Source organism: Pleurodeles waltl, chromosome 1_2, assembly GCF_031143425.1.
Source record: "Pleurodeles waltl isolate 20211129_DDA chromosome 1_2, aPleWal1.hap1.20221129, whole genome shotgun sequence".
Lineage (NCBI taxonomy): Eukaryota > Metazoa > Chordata > Amphibia > Caudata > Salamandridae > Pleurodeles > Pleurodeles waltl.
Window position 1 is genome coordinate 392,737,734 of NC_090437.1, and position 23,195 is coordinate 392,760,928.

The 23,195-nt window shown below is 46.2% G+C and overlaps 1 protein-coding gene across 5 annotated transcripts in view; it reads right to left on the minus strand.

Moving 5' to 3' along the window:
* Positions 1–23,195, minus strand: part of ZNF462 (zinc finger protein 462) — a 217,461-nt gene that overhangs the window by 77,396 nt on the left and 116,870 nt on the right. For all 5 annotated transcript variants that reach the window (XM_069239957.1, XM_069239970.1, XM_069239948.1 and 2 more), the window contains one exon: positions 21,157–21,342. In XM_069239957.1, coding sequence (XP_069096058.1) covers positions 21,157–21,342 — 186 coding nt within the window. The remainder of the gene's footprint in view (positions 1–21,156; positions 21,343–23,195) is intronic.

The following is a 23,195-nucleotide window of genomic DNA, read 5'->3' on the forward strand; positions in this document are numbered from 1 at the left end:
TCCTAATAGTTTCATGATAAATCTTACAGTGTATTGTTGATTTGGCTGTATTTGTGGTATGAGATTTTGAAAAGCTTGTATCCTTTGTGCAGCTGGATAGGCTAAGGCTTTTTGTGTATTGAGAACAGCACCTAGGTAAGGCTGCACAAGATGGGATGTTTGGTAGTTGACAGTGAACCCTAGTGTATGTAAGGTCTCTATTGTGTACTGAGTGTGTTTTTGACATTGTACAAAATTGCTTGATTTTATTAGCCAATCGTCTAGTTATGGAAAGACATGTATGTGTTGTCTTCTTAGGTAGGCTGCTATTACCACTAGACATCTTATGAATACCATTGAAGCTGTTGTTATGCTTAATGGTAGAACTTTGAATTGATAATGGTTTCCTGCTATCACAAACCTTAGGTATTTTCTGTGAGCTGGATGGATGGGTATATTGAAATACGCAGCTTTGAGGTCTAATGCAGTCATGTAATCTTGTTTTTGAAGTAGTGGAATGACATCCTGCAGAGTTACCATGTGAAAGTGTTCTGACAGGATATACAGATTTAGTGATCTGAGATCTAGGATGGGCCTGAGAGTGCCACCCTTTTTGGGAATGAGGAAGTATAGTGAGTATACTCCTGTTCCTTGTTGAGAATGTGGGACCAATTCTATTGCCGGTTTTAGTAGTAGCGATTGTACTTCTTGCTGTAGCAGAACATTGTGTTCTGGGGACAGTTTGTGATAACATGGAGGAATATTTGGGGGTAGAATCAATTCTAGGCAATAGCCATTGCGGATAATTGACAATACCCATTGATCTGTGGTGATATTTTGCCATTGGGAGTGGAATTGCTGCAGTCTGCCCCCCACTGGATATGTGTGGGGTTGAGGGATGGTAAATAAGTCACTGTTAAGATGGGGTGGTGGATTCTTTTGAAGTCTGGAACTTGCCTTTAGTTCTAAAGTATTGGCTGCTATAAGACCCTCTAAATCCCCCTCTCTGGTACTGCTGTTGCCCTTGTTTTGCTTGGGAGGTAGAAGCCTCTATGGATTGTGGCTTGAATCCTCCTCTGAATTGTTGTCTGTGAAAGGAGCCTCTATAGGGTGTTGTGTATAAGGCTCCCATTGCTTTGGCAGTGTCTGAGTCTTTTCTCAGCTTTTCTATGGCCGTGTTGACTTCAGGGCCAAACAGGTGCTTTTTATTAAAAGGCATATTCAGCACTGCCTGCTGTATTTCTGGTTTGAAACCAGAGGAACGTAGCCATGCGTGTCTGCATATAGTGATGGCAGTATTCACGCTTCTAGCTGCTGTATCTGCAGCATCAAGGGCAGACCGTATTTGATTGTTGCTTATGGCCTAACCCTCTTCCACAATCTGTTGTGCCCTTTTTTGGTGTTCCTTTGGGAGGTGTTGTAGGAGTTCCTGCATCTCATTCCAGTGGGCCCTATCATACCTTGCTAGTAAGGCTTGCGAGTTTGCAATTTGCCATTGGTTGGCAGCCTGTGTAGCTACCCTCTTGCCAGCAGCATCACATTTTCTACTCGACTTGTCAGGGGAGGAGCATCCCCTGACGACTGACTATTAGCCCTCTTTCTAGCAGCACTCACTACCACTCAGTCTGGAGGAACCTGGTGGGTAATATAATCAGGGTCTGTAGGGGCAGGTTTATATGTTTTATCAATGCATGGTGTTATAAACCTAGCTTTGACTGGCTCACTGAATATTTGATCTGCATGTTTAATCATGCCAGGTAGCATTGGAAGGCATTGATATTTTGAGTGCGTGGAGGATAATGTGTTAAAGAGAAAATCCTCTTCTAGGGGTTCAGTGTACATAAGCACCCAAGGGCTGCTACCCTGGAAATAACCTGTGTGTATGCAGTAGTGTCTTTTGGTGGAGAAGGCTTAGAAAGGTATAAGTCTGGGACATTGTCAGGAATGGGATCTGGATTGTAGAGATCCCAAGGATCAACCTATCACCATGAGAATATTGTGAATGAGTTGGTGAAGGCAAAGGTGGTGGGCTAGTGGGTGGTGGCGAAATAGAAAGTTGTGGCGAATGAGGGGGAGAAGTATGGATAGGTAATGGCTTCTCCTTCCGTTTATAAATCTTTGATGGTGGTGGATCAGTGTCTAAATGTTCTTGAAAGGCCAACTTTCTCTTGGTCTGTAGAGAAGGTGCAGTAATTATTCTGCCAGTCTCTTTATGACTAAATTCTTGATTCTTTCTCATCCATGACCACAAGGATAGGTTGGATCTCAGTGTCCTCAAAAACATGATGAGAAGGTCTGATGCAAGATAGCCCGCAAAGGGCATCGAAATAAAAATGAAAGAAATACAAATTTTAAAAAATAAATTTGGAAAAAAAAAACATATCGACAGGGACCGTGGGGGTAGCCTCAAGGCCTCCCCAGCGGTCCCAGATAGCCAGTATAGGCACTCAATTAATATAAATATATATATATGGAAAATGTCACTTACCCAGTGTACATCTGTTCGTGGCATGTTGCGCTGCAGATTCACATGCTGTGCATTATCCTGCCATCTAGTGTTGGGCTCGGAGTGTTACAAGTTGTTTTTCTTCGAAGAAGTCTTTTCGAGTCACGGGACCGAGTGACTCCTCCCTTTCAGCTCCATTGCGCATGGGCGTCGACTCCATCTTAGATTGTTTTCCCCGCAAAGGGTGAGGTAAGAGTTGGTAAAGTAAGGATACTAGAGGTGCCCATGCAATGGAGAAGAAATGTATGTACATACTGTGTATTAAAGGAATATTTATTTACATATTTACAATTTACATGCAACTAAAACGGCTACAGGCTCCCGGGGAGGGCGCATGTGAATCTGCAGCGCAACATGCCACGAACAGATGTACACTGGGTAAGTGACATTTTCCGTTCGATGGCATGTGTAGCTGCAGATACACATGCTGTGCATAGACTACAAAGCAGTAATCTCCCCAAAAGCGGTGGTCAGCCTGTAGGAGTTGAAGTTGTCTGAAATAATGTTCTCAGTACAGCCTGTCCTACTGTGGCTTGTTGTGTTGCTAACACATCTACACAGTAATGCTTAGTGAATGTATGGGGCGTAGACCAGGTGGCTGCCTTACAAATCTCTGTCATTGGTATATTACCAAGAAAAGCCATTGTGGCGCCTTTTTTCCTAGTGGAATGTGCCCTTGGAGTAATGGGTAATTCTCTTTTAGCTTTAAGGTAACAGGTCTGAATACATTTGACTATCCATCTGGCAATGCCTTGTTTGAATATAGGGTTACCTGCATGAGGTTTTTGGAAAGCTACGAATAATTGTTTTGTTTTTCAAAATGGTTTTGTTCTGTCAATGTAATACATTAGCGCTCTTTTAATGTCTAATGTATGCAATGCCCTTTCTGCTACTGATTCTGGTTGTGGAAAGAAGACTGGGAGTTCCACAATTTGGTTTAGATGAAACGGTGACTTTTGGTAAAAATTGTGATTTGTACGGAGAACCACTTTATGTTTATGTATCTGTATAAAGGGTTCTTGGATAGTAAATGCCTGTATTTCGCTAACTCTTCGTAGAGAAGTGATGGCTATTAGAAAGGCTACTTTCCAAGTCAAGAATTGGATTTGACAAGAATGCATGGGTTCAAATGGTGGACCCATGAGTCGTGTTAGTACAATATTAAGATTCCACAAAGGTACTGGTGGTGTCCTTGGGGGTAGTCCCTCCATAAAGGCTTTTATGCCCGGTATTTTGTATGTGTAATCTGCAAATAAGCAGATATTGCAGTGAGATGGATTTTAATGGAAGAAAAAGCAAGATTTGCTTTTTGTAAGTGTAGTAAATAACTTACAATGTTTTGTATGGAGGCGTTTAGCAGCGTAATTTGATTAGCCTGGCAGTAGAAAGCAAACCTTTTCCATTTATTAGCATAACAATGCCTTGTTGTGGGTTTTCTTGCTTGTTTAATGACCTCCATACACTCTTTTGAGAGGTTTAGATATCCGAATTCTAAGATTTCAGGAGCCAGATTGCTAGGTTGAGCGATGCTGGATTCGGGTGCCTGATCTGTTGTTTGTGTTGTGTTAACAGATCTGGTCTGTTTGGTAGTTTGATGTGCGGTACTACCGAGAAGTCCAACAGTGTGGTGTACCACGGTTGGCAAGCCCACGTTGGTGCTATGAGTATTAGTTTGAGTTTGTTTTGACTCAGTTTGTTGACCAGAAAAGGAATGAGCGGGAGAGGGGGAAAAGCGTAAGCAAATATCCCTGACCAGCTGACCCATAGAGCATTGCCCTTGGACTGAGGGTGTGGGTATCTGGACGCGAAGTTTTGGCATTTTGCGTTTTCTTTTGTTGCAAACAGATCTATGTTTGGTGTCCCCCAGCGGTAGAAGTGATCTTTTAGAATTTGGGGATGTATTTCCCATTCGTGAGACTTTTGGTGATCTCGACTGAGATTGTCGGCTAGCTGATTGTGAATGCCTGGTATATATTGTGCTATCAGCGAATGTTGTTGTGAATTGCCCAGTGCCAATTTTTTTGCGCTAGGATACACAGTTGTGACGAGTGCGTCCCCCCCTGTTTGTTTAAATAATACAATGTTGTCATGTTGTCTGTCTTGACAAGGATATGTTTGTGGGCTAGAAGTGGCTGAAAGGCTTTTAGTGCTAGAAAGACTGCTAGCAGTTCTAAATGATTTATGTGAAGTTGTTTTTGGTGACTGTCCCATTGACCTTGTATGCTGTGATTGTTGAGGTGTGCTCCCCACCCAATCATGGAGGCGTCTGTTGTGATAATGGCGTGAGGTACTGGGTCTTGAAAAGGCCACCCTTTGTTTAAATTTACAGGGTTCCACCACTGAAGCGAAGAGTGTGTTTGGTGGTCTATCAACACTAGATCTTGGAGCTGACCCTGTGCCTGCGTCCATTGTTTTGCTAGGCACTGTTGTAAGGGCCGCATGTGTAGTGTTGCGTTTGGGACAATAGCTATGCATGAGGACATCATGCCTAGTAGTTTCATCACAAACCTGACTGTGTATTGTTGGTTTGATTGCATGCTTGATTTTATATTTTGAAACGACTGGACTCTTTGTGGACTTGGAGTGGCAATTGCTCTTTGTGTGTTGAGTGTTGCTCCCAAGTATTGTTGTATTTGGGATGGTTGTAAATGTGATTTTTGGTAATTTATAGAAAACCCTAGTTTGTGCAGAGTATCTATTACATATTGCGTGTGATTTTGACGTTGTTGAGTGTTGGCTTTTATTAGCCAATCGTCTAGATACGGGAATACGTGCATGTGATTTCTCCTTATCTGAGCTGCTACTACAGCTAGGCATTTTGTAAATACCCTGGGGGCCATTGTTATTCCGAATGGCAACACTTTGAATTTGTAATGTTTGCCTTGTATTACAAACCTGAGGTATTTCCTGTGAGATGGATGGATGGGTATGTGAAAATACGCATCCTTTAGATCCAGTGTTGTCATGTATTCCCCTTGTTTTAGTAAAGGGACTACATCCTGTAGTGTTACCATGTGGAAATGATCTGATTTGATGAAGAGATTCAGTGTTCTGAGATCTAAAATAGGCCTTAACGTTTTGTCTTGCTTTGGGATGAGGAAATACAGGGAGTAAACCCCTGTTCCTCTCTGGTGATAAGGTACCAGTTCTATGGCTTCTTTTGCTAGTAGTGCTTGGACTTCTATTTGTAATAGGTCTAAGTGTTGTATTGACATTCTGTGCGTTCTTGGGGGAACATCTGGAGGGAATCTTGTGAACTCTATGCAGTAACCATGCTGGATAATTGATAGATCCCACGTGTCTGTGGTAATGTGTGTCCAATTGTGGTGGTATTTTGTTAATCTCCCCGCCCACTGGTGATATGTGTCGGGGAAGTGTGACATTGAAGTCACTGCTTGGCAGGTTGGAATTTCCCTCTTCCTCTTGGGAACTGTCCTCTGTAGTAACCACGAAACCCCCCCTCTCTGGTACTGAGATTGGTAAGGGGGTTTTGTTTGGGAGGTGGATGGTTCTGAGGGTTGCTGTCTAAACCCTCCCCTAAACTGTGGTTTCCTAAATGTTCCCCTGTATTGAGAGGAGTAGAGCGCGCCCCTGGCTTTGGCCGTGTCCGTGTCCTTTTTAATTTTTTCTATTGCGGTATCCACTTCCGGGCCGAATAGTTGATGTTGATTAAACGGCATATTCAATACCGCTTACTGTATCTCTGGTTTAAACCCAGAACTTAGCAGCCATGCATGCCTTCTAATTGTTACTGCTGTATTTACAGTTCGTGCCGCTGTATCAGCAGAGACTATTGCAGAGCGGATCTGGTTGTTCGATATGGCCTGTCCCTCTTCAACCACTTGTTGGGCACGTTTTTGATGCTCTTTGGGGAGGTGCTGGATGATGTCTTGCATCTCGTCCCAGTGTGCTCGGTCGTAGCGGGCAAGGAGGGCTTGTGAGTTGGCAATTCGCCACTGATTGGCTGCTTGCGATGCCACTCTTTTCCCAGCTGCGTCAAATTTATGACTTTCCTTATCAGGGGGTGGCGCATCCCCTGATGACTGCGAATTAGCCCGTTTTCTTGCAGCCCCCACAACCACTTAGTCCGGAGGGAGCTGTTGTGTAATAAACACAGGGTCTGACGGGGTGGTTTATATTTCTTCTCGACCCTTTGCGTGATTGCTCTCCCTTTCACTGGTTCTTGGAAAATCTGCTGTGCATGTTTAAGCATGCCCGGTAACATTGGCAGGCTTTGATACAATGCATGCGTGGATGCCAGAGTGTTAAACAGGAAGTCGTCTTCCACTGGTTCTGAGTGCATTGTTATATTGTGAAATGTTGCTGCTCTGGCCAGTACCTGCATGTAGGACGTACTGTCCTCTGGCGGCGAAGGTTTTGTCGGATAACACTCTGGACTATTGTCCGAAACTGGTGGGTCGTATAGATCCCAGGGTTCCGCATCGTCTTGAGTCATCCCAGTATGTGTGGGTGACTGTGCCATTGGTGTACCCACTGGTGACAACTGTGGTGATTGAAGTGGGGACGTTTGTGGTGAGAATTGTGGGGTTGGTGACCTTTCTCTAACCACTTTGGCCTTTGGTTGCATCTCAGTCTCGTGAAAAGTCAGTTTTCTTTTGGACTTGAGCCGAGGGATAGTTTGTATCTTCCCTGTATGTTTCTGGATTTCTAGCCTTTGCTGAGTTTGATCATACTCTTCGAAATCCAGTTCCTGCTCAAATCTGTGCTTTTCTTTGAGCAATAGAGAGAGCCCCTGCTCTTCCGTGTAGGACGCCTTTTTCGGCTCCGAAGACGTTTTTTTCGGTATCGAAACCCCGATGGAGATTGTCGGTTTCGGCTCTTTTCCGGTGCCGATGTTACTTGGTCACCGTCTTTTCTGTGGGTTGAGCCATGGCCTTCCGGCAGTGGCGTCCCCGAGGAATTTTGTTTCTTGACCTGACCTTGGGTGTGGGACGGGGCAGGTGTACTCACTTTTTGTGCCGCCGTCGGTGGTCGATCCCCGTCGGATTCATCCGAGTCCGAACCCTGGATGGATATCCGCATCTCTTCTTCCTCGGCGTCGAGATGTTGTGACTGTTTCGACGCCATCTGTAACAGCCTTGCGCGACGATCTCTTAAGGTCTTCTTGGATCGAAACGTTCTGCAGGCCTCACAAGTATCCTCTCTGTGTTCGGGCGATAAACACAGGTTACAGACCCGATGCTGGTCTGTGTAAGGATACTTGGCGTGGCACTTCGGACAGAAACGGAAAGGGGTCCAGTCCATTAGTTCATTGTCGACGGGTGTGGTCGGGCCGACCAGGCCTTGATTAAGTGCCGAAGACCCGAAGGGCCGCCGAAGCGGTCTTGTTGTCGGTGCCGATGTGATGATACTAAACCGGTCCCGAATGCAAACAATGCTGACGAATTTAGATGATTTTCTAAGTTTCCCCGATTCGAATTACAGAGCGAAGAGGAACACGTCCGAACCCGATGGCGGAAAGAAAACAATCTAAGATGGAGTTGACGCCCATGCGCAATGGAGCCGAAAGGGAGGAGTCACTCGGTCCTGTGACTCGAAAAGACTTCTTCAAAGAAAAACAACTTGTAACACTCCGAGCCCTACACTAGATGGCAGGATAATGCACAGCATGTGTATCTGCAGCTACACATGCCATCGAACACACATATATATATATATATTTATATAACATTGATCTAATGGTCAAGGTTTCAGACCCTCACACTGATGGTTGAGGGTTCTACTCCACGCATGGCTGTGATCATTGTAGGAGGCAGGCTCAGTTTATGGTGCACACCTATGTTGTATTACTCTATACTGAGTCCAGGCAACCCTGATAGTGAATAGGTGTCCAGATAGCAAAAGCCCTCTAGGGGAAGCTGAGGCAAGCAGCTGAAGCTTATCCAGGAGGAACGTAAAGCACTTGCAATAGCACAGTAGTAAGGCAGTAACTCACTCACAAGAAAGAACCACACAAGTGTTGCAAAAATAAAGGATTCTTAATTACAGCACTACTACTAGACTAGCATTGGTATACCCATCTTTGGAGATATTTACAAACAATATATACATACAAAATAACCAACAGAAATAGCATAAAATATACAGGACCCTAAGGGGGGCCAAGCCATAGACGATATATTTATAAGAAAGTAGAATGCAAAAAAGTGAGCCCATCCAAGGCAATTGTGGTAGTTTGCTATGGGTAGACAGAAACACCAGAGGTAAGTACAGTAACTGTCTCCAGTGACCAGGTCCAGGTGCAAGGTAGTTACCCACCTAGTCATCCCATAGGCTAACACAGGGAGTAATGGTTGGAGTTTGTGTAATTCAGGACCCTTCATAGTGGACCCCGAGGAAACCAACAGACAAGAGAAAGGTTGGAGAGCGCCCCCATCAGAGGATACCCAGAAGACAGGAGTACCTACACCAGGGGACCTGGTGCAGAGGGTTAGAAGGGACTTTTTCTGAAGTCAGTGGAAGCCTCAGATTGTCCAGCTGCTGTCATGACCCATGGACACGGCCGGTGGAACCCAAGGACTGATTTCAGAAGGGGGAGCCCTGAAAAGGAAGAGGACAGAGTCCCTTGCAGGTGCCCATGTGGTGCAGGAAGCAATGCATACCCTCCTAGAGGTGACGTTCTTGCAAGTCAGTGGAGGAGAAATTCCAGCTGCAGGGACCAGGAGCTGCAGAAGATCGCAGGAGTCATCTACAAGCTGTCCCTCAACAGTCACCAGATGGTAGGAGGGTCAGTGATCAGCCATATCACCAACAAGCACCGGCAAATACAAGCAGGAGCTGAAAAGGTATTTGAGGTTTTTGGGGACCACCAGGCTCCAGGAGACTCTACCATTGAGGGGGGAGTCAGGGCTGGCTGTCAGCATGAGGGAAGGCCAGCAAAAGTCGTTGAAGCCCCCTGGGTGCCCCGCAGGCGATGGACACAGGGAGTCGCAATGAGGCCTCACCAGCACAACAAAACAGATGTACCAGTTCACATGACTTGCAGGACAGGGGCTGATCTTCGAGTTGCAGAGTGCTGGAGGCTGGGGAGTCTTGGCGCCTAAAGATCTCCTGGAGGAAGAGTCAACAGGCCTTGGCAAGTGCAACAGTAGTGGTGAACAGGGGTTCCAGTCCAGTGACAGTAGCAGGGACCCACAGTCTCCCACGTTGGTCAGAAGGCAAGTAGGACCCAGAGGAAGCCACAGACTCACCACCTGTGAAGCAGAGCCTTTTGATGTTTGTGGAACAGCAGACCCCACCAGCAGGTCGACATTGTCTTGAGGTGCCTGTGGGTGCAGGGGACTGACTCTTTCACTCCAAGGGAGATTCCTTCGTGCTTCAAATGCAAACAGATTACTTATGACCCTGGAGGATGCACACCCTTGGATGTTGCAGAATTCTTGCAAGATCTGGAGAAACAATGTTACAATGGGAGCCTTCCCACCAGAAGCAGAAGTGTTTCGGTTCCAAAGCAGACCAGCAGCGGTTCCAAATGGCAGGAGTAGAAGATGTCTTGCAGACAGTTCCTTGGAGAAACTTGCTCGATTAATCTGCGGACCCACCCACGGGGAGCCCAAAGTTACCCTAAAAGGCGGTTGGTCACTCACTTAAGCAATCCATCTATCGAGGTATTCAAGGAAGTCATCCATCTGGCCTAACCACTCAGATGCTCCCAGGGGCCTCTGCTCATCTTGTTTCCAAGATGGCAGAGTCAAGTGGCCACCTGACAGAGCTCTGTGCAGCTCCCTAAGGTAGAAGCTGGAGGGGGGGATGGTCATTCCCCTGTGCTTTGTGCAGTTTCACGCCAGAGCAGGAACTGAGGGTGCCTTTCAAAGCAGTCTGGTGGCACTCAGAGGCCAACCCACCCCAGCCCTTAGACACCTAATACACAGGGGTAGGAAGTACACCTCTCCCTTGTAGAAAATCCTTTGGCCTGCCTCTCCTGCCTCAGCCAGGCTCACCAGCAGGACAGCAGAACAATGTCTAGGGTCAGCAGCAGCATGGGCTGGCAGCTAGACCTTGTAAGGCTGCACTGGCAGAACTAGGAGATCCTCTAAGGAACCCCGAGAATATATGATATCATGCAACTAACACTGGAATCTGTATACATGCCTAGGTTCGGAGAAGCCATATGTAGCTGGACCACTTGTGTTGACCAGTGTCCACTACATACCTTATTATGGCTTCCCCACTCTTACAGAGTCCAGGAAATGGGGTCTGGTGTATGTAGGGGCACCCTGCTCATGCAGAGGTACCCTCACACTTGCACCCTGCCCTTAGGCTGAAGGGCCTACCAGAGAGTTGAGTTACAGTGTGTAAGTGACCAGGATATAAAGCAAGCCTTACATCTGTGGTGAAAGGGTTCTTGCACCATTTCACGCAGGCTGCAATGGCAGGCCTGCAGACAGTTTGCATTGGCTACCATGGGTGGGTGGCACAATACATGCTGCAGCCCATGGGTGACACCTGTTGTACCAATGCCCTGCGTACTTAAGTACCATATACTATGGACTTACATAGGTGCACCAGTATACCCATTGCAGGTGTAAAACGTTCACCAGCAACCAAATTAGAGGAGAGAACACAGACACTGGGTACCTGATTAGCAGGATCCCGGTGAACTACAGTCTAAACACAGTCATCAGGTAGTAAGTGGGGGTAACTATGTTAGAAAGATGGCACTTTTCCTTCATAAATCACTTCCCTTCTTTAATTTTTTTTTATTCAAATGTTTAAGGCTTATACTGAAAGGTGATCTCACTCTTTTTAATTGACAAATACATTTTTCTTTTCAATTTGTCCAGAAATATCTCATTCTAAGTATGTAATCCATCAAAGCCTAAAAAACTCTCTCTCTCCCCCCTCACTCACTTTCTCCCACTCACACACCCACTCAGACCCTCTCGCACCCAATCACAGATCCTTGTGCACCCACTCAGGCCCAGTCAGACGCTCTCGCACCCACTCACAGACCCACTCAGATACTCGTGCACGCACTAAGTGTCCCACTCAGACTCACACACTCACTCATAGACCCACTGACATCCTCATCTACCCAATCACAGACCTACGCATACACTGACGCACCCACTAAAACACTGATGCACGCACTGTCACACCCCCACAGAGACTCTCACAGCCACTCTCACCTCCAGATACACCCTCTTGCACATATTCTCACTGACAAAGAGGCAGGCTTCAGCCAACTCCCGCCGTGCACGGCCAAAGGACTGTGTGCAGAGTAGGGCGGGTGGTTAGGGGTTGGGGGATTGCCTTGCAGGCAACCCCCGCTGTACACTTGCATAGATACAAAAAGTCAGCAAAAGTAAATAAGACTCAATACCACATTATTTATTGCAACTGTACATACACATATTTATTAGTGCAACGGTCAACCTGCAGTTTATTACCACAGTAGAGCGAACACGGTTTACAGCCTCAATTACTGCATATTACAATTAATTAATACACTAAATAATTCTCCAAATACTCACAGAGCCTTTCCAATGTGATTTTTTCTTACTGCCTGTTTTTAACCACTTGCATCCTGGTTTTTGGTGGAATATCTTATTTAAAACTAGCAACTCTGAAATAAATGCAATGGCATAAACTATGTATGCAGATGCTGGAAATGTAATATGGGCAGTGGTATAGCACAAAAGGATGGAGCCCACCAGCAGAATGTAAGTAGGGGTCCCTCTGTCTCCCATATCTCTTAGATAATCATTAACTTTGGCCTGAATGGGCCCCCTCTTAAAGGTTGAGGGATCCTTTGAAGGGGAGGGTCCCCTGTGCCATAAGAGCTGTAGGGGCTTGTGTTACGACCCTGAATATGGTGTTTCTTACCACTGTTGAGGGAGGGGCATCACAACCCTCTAAAGTTTCGCCTCTCATAAGACACAGCCCTTACCCACACTCAGTAACTGTAATAAATAGCATATTATACCCTATAGATAGGAAATACTTCACATTTACCGGTGAAATACAGGTATAGAAGTTTCATCATCAAGATGATAGTTCCAACATCACTCTACAGAGCATTTACCATTGTCAGGGCCTCTAGTATTACACAGCAAAGTTACTTATATTTTTCAACACATTGTCTACCAGTTTTATTTTTATTCATTTAAGCTGAAAACAACATTAATGGTGAAATTATCTTGCAAATGTCATAAATTCAAGATATGTGATAAACGCTCTACAAATCCACTGCCCTGCACCATTGTCTGTTGTTTGATCAAACATTTTAATTCTAATCACAGCCCATTCTTAGACTTTCAAGGGAATAGCTTATTTGCACTAGCTACCCCAAAATAAATATGTAATATTAAAAATACATAATGGGCAACATGTGTAACAGGGTCTTATAATGCCAAGTCAGGATTGTCAAGACATTGACAAACGACTTGGCTTTCCGTCTGGTGGTTAATGTGACTAGATGTCAACAACTGATGGCAATGTTGGAGGGCCATATTACATGCAAAATATATATATATATATATATATATACACACACATATATATATATATATCCTACTGGGTTGTTATAGTTATGTCTGTGGTTCTCTAGGAATGTTTATTTCTTTTGTTTTTGTCAGCTAACAACTTTGGCACCGTTTGATTAATCTTCACAAAACTTCATGGAAATATTGCTTTACGGTAAAAAAAAAAAAAGAACATTTACTGGAAAACACAACAGTTACAGTGACATTTAGCTAGGAATTGTAATTATATCTTACTTTACATTAAAAAAAACTTAGAAATTCACTCAAAAAACAAAGGTTAAAGTAACGGTATAGTGAGGTGAAAATTTCAGTGTTAATGTTTTGAACTAAAAAGAAATTAAATTTATCAGTTATAGTTATTTCAAGTAATAATAACCGGTGCCCTAAGGTAACTATAACTCGGGCCCTCACCAGGCAGAGCTAATTACCCCACATATTAAATCACGCATGACATGTGTTGGACATGATCTTTTTTACAGGGTCACCCCCAAACTTTTTCCCTTCCTCCTCGTATTCTGTCTGACCTCTTTTTTGTTGGCTCTAGGACTCTGAGCACTTTATCACTGCCAATCAGTGCTAAAGTGCATGTGCTCTCCCTTCTAAATTTGGTATGATTGGTGTACACCTAATTGGCACATTCAATGAACCTGTAAGTCCCTTGTACAATGGTATCCCTATACCCAGGGCCTGTAAATTAAATGCTACTAGTGGGCCTGCAGTGCACCTTGCGCCACCCACTGAAGTAGCCTTTCAAACTGGTCTCAGGCCTGCCACTGCAGGGCCTACGTGTGCAGTTTACTGCCACGGGGACCTGGCATCTAAATTTACTTGTCGGGCCCGGAGCTCCTTTTTACTACATACAAGTCACCCCTAAGGTAGGCCCTAGTTAACCATAGGGTAGGGTGCTCTGTAGGTAAAAGGCATGACATGTGCCTGGTTGTGTGGCATGTCCTGGTAATGAGAAACCGCCTATTTGGTTCCTCACTACTGTGAGTGCCGCCTCTCTCATAGGATTGCATTGGAAGTGCCCCAACATATCTGTAGGTGGCATTGTCTAATTTTTGAGGGGTAGCATAGGCATGTTTGGTATGGTTGTAATGGTAATGAGAAATGCTGCTTACTGGTGAAGGTGGAGTTTGTATTACCATTATAGAAATGCCACTTTCAGAAAGTGGGCATTTCTCTGTGCTTACGACTCTGGTATTTTGCAGCTTATCTCCAAGCCACTTCTGGAGCAGAGTGACAGCTGGCCTTTGTCCATACCTTTCAGACAGTCTGTACACAGAGAGAATGGAGGTGTCAAAAGAGTGCATCTGCATACTGAAGAGTCTTCCTGGGCTTGGAGAGGCAGGCACACTTGCATTCATTAAGGCTGTGCCCTGGCCTCAAAAAAAGGGCTTATTTAGCGCCCTACTGATGCTAGAAGCCAGTGCTGTAGGAGAAAGGGGACCCTCTTGGAACCAGTTAGTACCTGTTGGATCCCCTTCTCCCTCTTTTGTTGGGGCTGCATTTTTAGACACTAATGGGCTGAACTGGACACTGGATGCTGCTGGAAGGACTCACCAGGAACCGCCTTGTGACTGCCCTGCTGTTGTGCTGCCTGTGACCTGCTAGGTCACTGAGAGGGACTGCCACTGCCTGTGAACCCTTAAGCTGGCCTGTTTGCTTCGGCCCTGCAGCCTTGTGCCCCCTTTGTTGTCTCCAGGGGCTGGATGGTGTGCCCCCAGGTCTCTCCTGAATTCCTGGGAATTTTGGATGCATCCTCCTTTGATGGACACCAGTGGAGTGCCTCTTGTCCCCTGTTATGTGCTTGAAGAGCGTTCTATCGACCCCAGCATGTGAAGGGTGCTGGCCAATCAGGAGCGCTACCTATTGCTTTTCTAAAAGCGCCTGGAGAGTGCTGCATTTTACTGGTTTCAGAGCATGTGAATAGCGCTGCATTCTGTATTTCCTAAGCTTGTGAAGAGTGCTTTTCTTTGTCACACTTCGGCGCAAAAAAGCACCCGTGTCACCCGGTGTGGACCCCCGTCCAACATTCTTACGTGGGAGAGGTGACTAGGAGGGGAGGAGCTAGCGCGGACAGATGCTCTTTCGGTGCGGCTGCAGAGAGGCATTTTCCTGACAGTGAGGAGGACCAAGTAGGGTCTCCCCGCGAAAGCCGGCGTCGGTCCAAGAGGCTCCTTTCCATTGTTTCTGCATGTTGGCAGATCGGGAGGGGAATCTCAGCGGAGGACCCTGGTCTGGTCAATGGAGATCTTGCATTCTTCCTCGTTCAGTGGAGGTTCATTTGGTGCAGGGGCCCTGGGCAAGGCAGGGTTATTCTCTGTACTGCGACCAACCGCGTGGACAGCGAGGTCACAATCTTGGTTACAAAGGAGGAACCGCCCTCATGAGAATAGGAGTGCCGGAGCTCCCTCGCTGGATGAGTTTGCTACCTTAGACCGGATAAGTGGTGCGACAAGGTGCTGCGAACTTAGGATGGAAGGTGATTGTTGGCAATGTTTGTGTGACATTTCCCCACAGCATTTTTGCCCCCATGATTTCTACATGTTGTTCTCTGCCCTGACATCATCCTACATGTTGTGCTGCTTCAGGTAGTAGCACAGGTATTGCTACCTTTACGCAGTAATGCTGTGATCCTGGCATGCTTTCATAATACGTGCCTTTTTTGGGGGGATAAACATCTGCTATTTGGAATGTTTTCATGCTATGTGCATCCATGTTGGTGATGCTGAGGACTTACTACGTGGGGAATGTTTTTGTCTTGTGTTCACTTTGACATGTGCATTTTTGGTGGTAATGACAACCTGACTACTGCTTGTGTTGCAGAATACCAGTAACTTCTGTGTTTATCTGACTATTGCTGACTTTTGCAGAGTACGAGTTACCTGTATGATGTTATGACAATTACTGGTCTAGCAGGGTATTATTGATACATGCTGTTTTTGGTCTAATGATGTTTTATGCAATACAGTTTATTTCTATATAACTGAATGTTGGGTTTCCTTTGTCGTGCATTTATTGCATCACATGTGTTGCGTAATCACTTTACACATTGCCTCTGGGATAATCCTGACTGCTCGTGCCAAGCTACCAAGGGGTTGAGCAGGGGTTACCTTCGGTGTGTAACTCCCTCGCCCTGACTAGAGTGGGTGGGTGGGGTCTGCCTGGCTTAGGTGCATACCCTAGCCAACCAGAAACCCCATTTCTAACAACATGTTATATAATACCATTGATAACATCATTTCAACATTTGAAATGACATAATTAAGTTTGAGTTGAGGGGTCAATAACTGGATGATCTAGAGAACAAAGGATTGGTCTATGAGGTTGTCATGAGAATATAGGATTGGCCAGCATTAGTGAAGTGTATGTGAGAAGAGCAGTTAAGAATCAGTACCTACCTACAGCTGCCATTCAAGCAAACATAGCCGAGCAAGAGAGAAGTGTTGAGAGCTAGGGCCTTAGACTGATTTAAGGGGTTGGGCTGATGATATTTAACAAAGTATTGTATTCTTTGGAGTCTAGCCAACTGCTTTGAGCAAGACATTCAGGAATAACTACATTTATGCTGATAGGTGAATGAGAAAACATAGGCAGGTACGAAGCATAGGAACAATGTCTCAGGTAGTAGACCGTGGTCTTATAGGGCTCATTCAACAGAGTATCCAATCCATCGTGATTCTGGAGATGCAAGTGGTGTTGACAAAACATATGTGGGCAGCATGGATGACAGCAGCAAGGGACCTTCAACATACTGGTACTTTGAGTCATATCATTTTAATATTGCACAATGCCGATGCCTTTGGAAACTTATACCAAGAAATTAGATAGTGCACCTATGTGCATCACTCAGCACTTTGTTGCTGTCAGTCTTGATCAAGATTTACTTCATCTGAATGATGATGGATTTACAAACATGATGGCCATCAGCCTTAAACTTAAAAATACCCTAGCGGGATAGACATGGACACACATGTACATATGTCTTTCACATATCTGGACAGGGGTCATGTGTGCACTGGCAACATTAGAAGAGCACAGCTAAAATAAATATTTAATTTCGATCACTGCATTTAGATACAAGTTAAATCTCATGCTGATCATCTGAAATGTTGAGTAGCTGTGTTGAAATATTTCAACTGATTAGCATGAGATTTAACTTCATGTGTGACGTGACTGGGTGGGGAAGTTAGTCCATAGTAGCTGCCCAGACATGAAAGCCGAGAGACAAGGACTTGGGCAGCCTAGAAAATGTGGCATAGAGATTCTCTTACACAAGTCTTTGCTCTTTACTATCCTCAAGACCTGGACTGATCCAGATGGCCGCTATGCTTTTGTCAAACTCCGTATCGGCGAGAGGACACTCTGCGTTGGGTTGCTGTACACACCATCTGGACCCAAGCACCAGCTTTTCCTAAGAGTCAACCACCTCCTCACGGAACTCAGGTCCACTCACTGGCTCATTAGGGTGGGGGACTGGAACCTAGCCTGAGATGCAGTCCTCGATCACACCGGTCCACTGGACATAGGCAACAATGCGAATCAGGCCCCCCCCCGGGGGATACCATACCAGAGCATGGCCTTGTGGATCTTTGGCGCCTGTGGCACCCTGGGGACCAAAAGTACATCTTTTTTTTAGCAGCGGTGCACAGCACCCACTCCTGTTTAGATTATTTCCTGGTCTCCCAGCCAGTAGTCGACCTCTACCAGGAGACATGGTTCATTGGATGCGCAATTTCGGACCACACTGCAACAACCCTCTCCCTAGACCTGGGGTTATCTTCTCCAGACAAAAAACCCTGGCACCGCAACATCTCATGCTATCATACCCCACCAGGGTACATCTCAATTGCGGTCCCACAGCTCCAAGTACCTAGCACATAAGGGATCTATCATCTCCTCTCGGTCCCTGCGGGCAGCCGTCAAAGCAACCATCTGAGGTCAGCTGATGATAAATGCTGCCCTCGTCAACTCCCAGAAAGCGACACAACAAAGTCCCTGAAGATGACGTTGTGTCCCTCTCACATGCCTCTACACTGCCAACTCCTTGACCAGACTCCGGCGCCGTCTGGAGACAGCTCACATGGACGTTAATGCACTATAAACCTTTATGGCCAAAAACGCGCTACAGCAGTTGAAGGGACAACATTATAAAAAGACGAGAAGGCAGGGAGGCTACTGGCAGCTCAACTGCATGAGCAAGAGGCGATGCTCGCCATCAAATCTGCAGATGGCACTATCCTCAACTGGCCAAAGGATGTTGTGAACAAATTTGCGGCCTTCCACTGGGCCCTGTGTACCCCAGAGGTAGAGGTTGAGGATGACCCTGCCAGCCTGGAGGCCTTCTGTGGCAAAGTGTGCCTCCCTTTCCTCAACAAGTCAGGCAGAAACCTGCTCCAGGTGGAAATCACTAAAACAGAAATAGCGCAGGCCATGTCTAGGCTCCCATATAACAAAGCCCCCGGGGAAGACAGCTTCCCTGCAGAGTTTTATAAATGGATGGTGAGATAGTGGTAGACTGCCTCTTTGAGGCCTTCAGAGAGGCCGGATGGAGGGGCTCTCTCGTTTCCATCTAAAAAATAGCTGTCATTGAGGTTCTCCCCAAATCCGGAAAAGGCCCCCTACTTTGTAGGAGCTACAGGGCCATTTCCCTGCTCAATAGGGACATTAAGATCCTTGCTAGGGTATTAGCAGCCCACCTTTGGACCGTGATCCCCTCTCTGATCCATCACACACAGGTGGGGTTCATCCCCGGGCGCTCCTCCAGGAACCACCTCCACATTCTTGCTCGCAGCTTGTGGTCAGCCAAGGACATGCATGAAGATGTGCTTGCCCTCTCCCTGGCTGTCAAGTGGGAATACCTGTTTACGATGCTCCAGAAATTTGGCCTGGGAGAGGACTTCATAACTAAGGTCTGGTGGCTATATGACTCACCCTTTGCCCAGGTCAACTGTAGGGGCTTCCTCTTGGATCTGTTCCCAGTTTGTCGGGGGACCCGGCAAGGTTGTCCACTGTAACCCCTCATGTTCCTTCTCGCCATGAAGCCTCTTGCGGCCTTTCTTCACCAATCTACACAACTGACCAGCATCTCAATCCCTGGGGGGGGGACGTTCACCATCCATCTCTATGCTAACGACGTCCCACTTACACTCTTGGACCTATCCTGATCCCTCCTGGCCCTCTTTAAAGTAATCTCTGACTTTGCGGCACTCTCAGGATTCCAGATCCACTGGGACAAAAGAGAGGCACTGCCAATGACTTGGGTGGCCATCCGAGCCGCTGTCTCTGATTACTCTTTCCAGTGGAAGTCCTTGCACCTAAAATACTTGGGGTCTGCATCAACTAAGGGCAGACAAAATCTATCCCCTGAAGGCGTGCATGAAACTTGACTTTGAAAAGTGGGCCCACTTCAGCCTATCGCTTTGGGGCAGGGTGCAGGCAGTCAGGATGGTGGCCAGTGGCTAACTCATGGATCATCGTTCATGTGGAGACCTGGGTCTCCACCAGGTCTAAAATTATGCCTCTGCCCTTCACTTGGCACAGCTCACCTACATGTTCCCCAGGATGCCATTCCACCGCTGTGGGAGACGATGGAACGAACACTGCTGGAATGCCTGCGGAAGCTATACTCCCTATACAAAAGTACTGTACCTGCCTTGGGCTCCAAGAACTCGATGCTCCAGACGATGTCCAAATCATGGCAGAGGGCTCACTGCCTCTTAAAGTTGGACACTCACCTCCATAAACATGCGTCTATATGGGCTAACTCCAGCCTTCGCATGTGGTTTCTTTCCTCAGAGTGTGGGTGTTTCCCGGGTGGGGGGGGCCAGTGGGTGTCTGGCTTCTTCAGCCTTTTGGGTCACTATCCATTCTCCTTACCCCTACTGAACAGTCTCTGCATCAGGTGGCAAACCTGACATGAAACAGAATATGAGCTGGAGGACTGAGTGGAACTCATTGAGGCACTGGATCATGGCTGAAGTTCTGCCTCTTTAAGTCCCTGCATGACTTGCACTGGACAACGGCGAAATTGCAGGCAGCAGGCCTGCTGCCGCATGCGGACTGTTGGCGCTGTGTTAGTGATTGCTGTGACCTGGTTCATATACTCTATGAATGCCCCACGGTCCACCCCTCAGTGAGACCATCCCAGTCAACACCCCTGCCCCGTACTTTAATTCTACTGCATGACACTTGGACTTTCTGATCATCCCACATTTTGAGAGCCGCCTACTTCATATGGCACTTGCCACAGCAAAGAACTGGGTCCTCCGCCCTCCACCACTGGCACTCACCAATATCCTGCTCCCACGACAAATGGATCCCGGCCATGTACCAGACAGCCTCATATGAGCGGGTCAGCTATAGCCCACAGGACAAAGCCAAGACCTTTCTCCTCACTTGGGCACCTTTTCTCCGGGATGGTGGGCGATAGGTATTACCAGCCCATGGTGGGAGGACTAGATACTTCATTGCCTGCTATCCTTGACCCAGTGGCCTCACCCTGGCCCTCATGGGCACTCACCTTCCTCCAAGTCCTGTTCTCCGCCCCCTTCCTCTTTCACCACTAGCCCTCTTGCTCTGCCTCCTCCTTCTCTTCTCTATCCAGTCCTCCTCCCACAGGCCTGTGGGCTTGTGCATCCCCTCACCACTCCTCACTATCCCCCCTGCTTTCCCTTCCTCATGTTTCCCCACTCCGACTAGCCCCCTCACTGCTGGCCACCATGGGCAGCACTGCAACAGCGTGATTAAGTCCTGATGTTGTCTCCGCCAAGCCCCTGCGCGTACTGAACCCCACATGATGTACCTGTTTTGCAGTGTTTATTGCAGATATCATGCTCTCTCTCCCTGTACCCCTTACCCTCTGTTCTGCATTAAAGGCCTAATAAAGAAAGATTAAACAAATAAGAAGGAAGATGGAAAGTCCTACACCCTCCTCACTGAAGGGCTTTCAAGGTGTACTTTAAAATAAGAATTAAATAGTTCTGGCAAGGGCAGCATTGTGGGGACTTTATATACGCTTATTTTGTTCCCATATAATGTAAATACATGTTCCCAAATTAACCAACTACTAATAAAAGGGCATTAATTATTACTGTGACAATACAAATGTCAATAACTACACAACAATTCAGACAGAATATTAGGCTTTTAATTGCGCTGTACCTTCACATTTCTCATCATCTGCTTCATCATGGAATGGGGACTGGTGGCTGCTGGAGGACGTCTGATGAAAAGAACGTAGCCTGGGAAGCGTCAGTGCTTTCCCATGTATTTTCAGGGAATGTTCCTTCAGTTGGCTTATTGTCATAGTGGAGAAGGAGCACAAGGAGCATTTGTAGGCATGTTCACCTTAATGGAAGAAAAAACACTGATCACAGTGGCCCAAAAAAATGTATGATATTTAGTATAGGACTGTACAATTCATTTGCCCAAAAATGAAAATGTCACTTACCCAGTGTACATCTGTTCGTGGCATCAGTCGCAGTAGATTCGCATGTTTTGCAATAGCTCGCCATCTGGTGTTGGGCCGGAGTGTTACAAGTTGTTTTTCTTCGAAGAAGTCTTTCGAGTCACGGGACCGAGTGACTCCTCCTTTTGTCTCCATTGCGCATGGGCGTCGACTCCATCTTCGATTGTTTTTCCCCGCAGAGGGTGAGGTAGGAGTTGAATTGTAGTAATAGTGCCCATGCAATGGAGTGACTAAGTATACACCTATTTAAGGTTGAGATGATACATATATAAATAATTGAAGGTAACTTCCAAACTGCTACAGGCTCCCGGGGAGGCGGGTGGGCACATGCGAATCTACTGCGACTGATGCCACGAACAGATGTACACTGGGTAAGTGACATTTTCAGTTCGATGGCATCTGTCGCTGTAGATACGCATGTTTTGCATAGACTAGTAAGCAGTTATCTCCCCAAAAGCGGTGGATCAGCCTGTAGGAGTGGAAGTAGTCTGAAATAATGTTCTTAATACGGCTTGACCTACTGTGGCTTGTTGTGCGGATAACACGTCTACACAGTAGTGCTTGGTGAATGTGTGAGGCGTAGACCATGTGGCTGCCTTACATATTTCTTGCATTGGGATGTTTCCTAGAAAGGCCATGGTAGCACCCTTCTTTCTGGTTGAGTGTGCCCTTGGTGTAATGGGCAGCTGTCGTTTAGCTTTAAGGTAGCAGATTTGGATGCATTTAACTATCCATCTGGCTATACCTTGTTTTGATATTGGGTTTCCTGCATGAGGTTTTTGAAATGCAATAAATAGTTGTTTAGTCTTTCTGATGTTTTTTGTTCTGTCAATGTAATACATCAATGCTCTTTTGACATCTAATGTATGTAGTGCCCTTTCAGCTACGGTATCTGGCTGTGGAAAGAACACTGGAAGTTCCACCGTTTGATTTAGATGGAACGGTGAAATAACCTTTGGCAAAAATTTAGGATTGGTCCTTAGGACGACCTTATTCTTGTGTAGTTGTATAAAAGGTTCCTGTATTGTAAACGCCTGAATCTCGCTTACTCTTCTTAGGGAAGTAATGGCGATGAGAAATGCCACCTTCCAGGTTAGGAACTGTATGTCGCAGGAGTGCATGGGTTCAAAAGGTGGACCCATAAGTCTAGTTAGGACAACATTTAGGTTCCATGAAGGAACAGGTGGTGTTCTTGGTGGTATAATTCTCCTAAGGCCCTCCATGAATGCTTTAATGACTGGTATCTTATATAGGGAAGTTGAATAGGTAGTCTGCAGGTATGCAGATATTGCTGCAAGGTGTATTTTAATGGAAGAGAAGGCCAGGTTAGATTTTTGTAAGTGAAGCAAGTAACCCACTACATGTTCTGGAGTTGTGTGTAATGGTTGTATTTGATTAATATGGCAGTAGCAAACAAACCTCTTCCATTTACTTGCATAGCAGTGCCTGGTGGATGGCCTTCTGGCTTGTTTTATGACTTCCATACATTCTTGGGTAAGTTGTAAGTGCCCGAATTCTAGGATTTCAGGAGCCAGATTGCTAGATTCAGCGATGCTGGATCTGGGTGTCTGATCTTTTGGTTGTGCTGTGTCAACAGATCTGGCCTGTTGGGCAATTTGATGCAGGGTACTACTGATAGGTCTAGCAGCGTTGTGTACCAGGGTTGCCTTGCCCAAGTTGGTGCTATCAATATGAGTTTGAGTTTGTTTTGACTGAGTTTGTTTACCAGGTA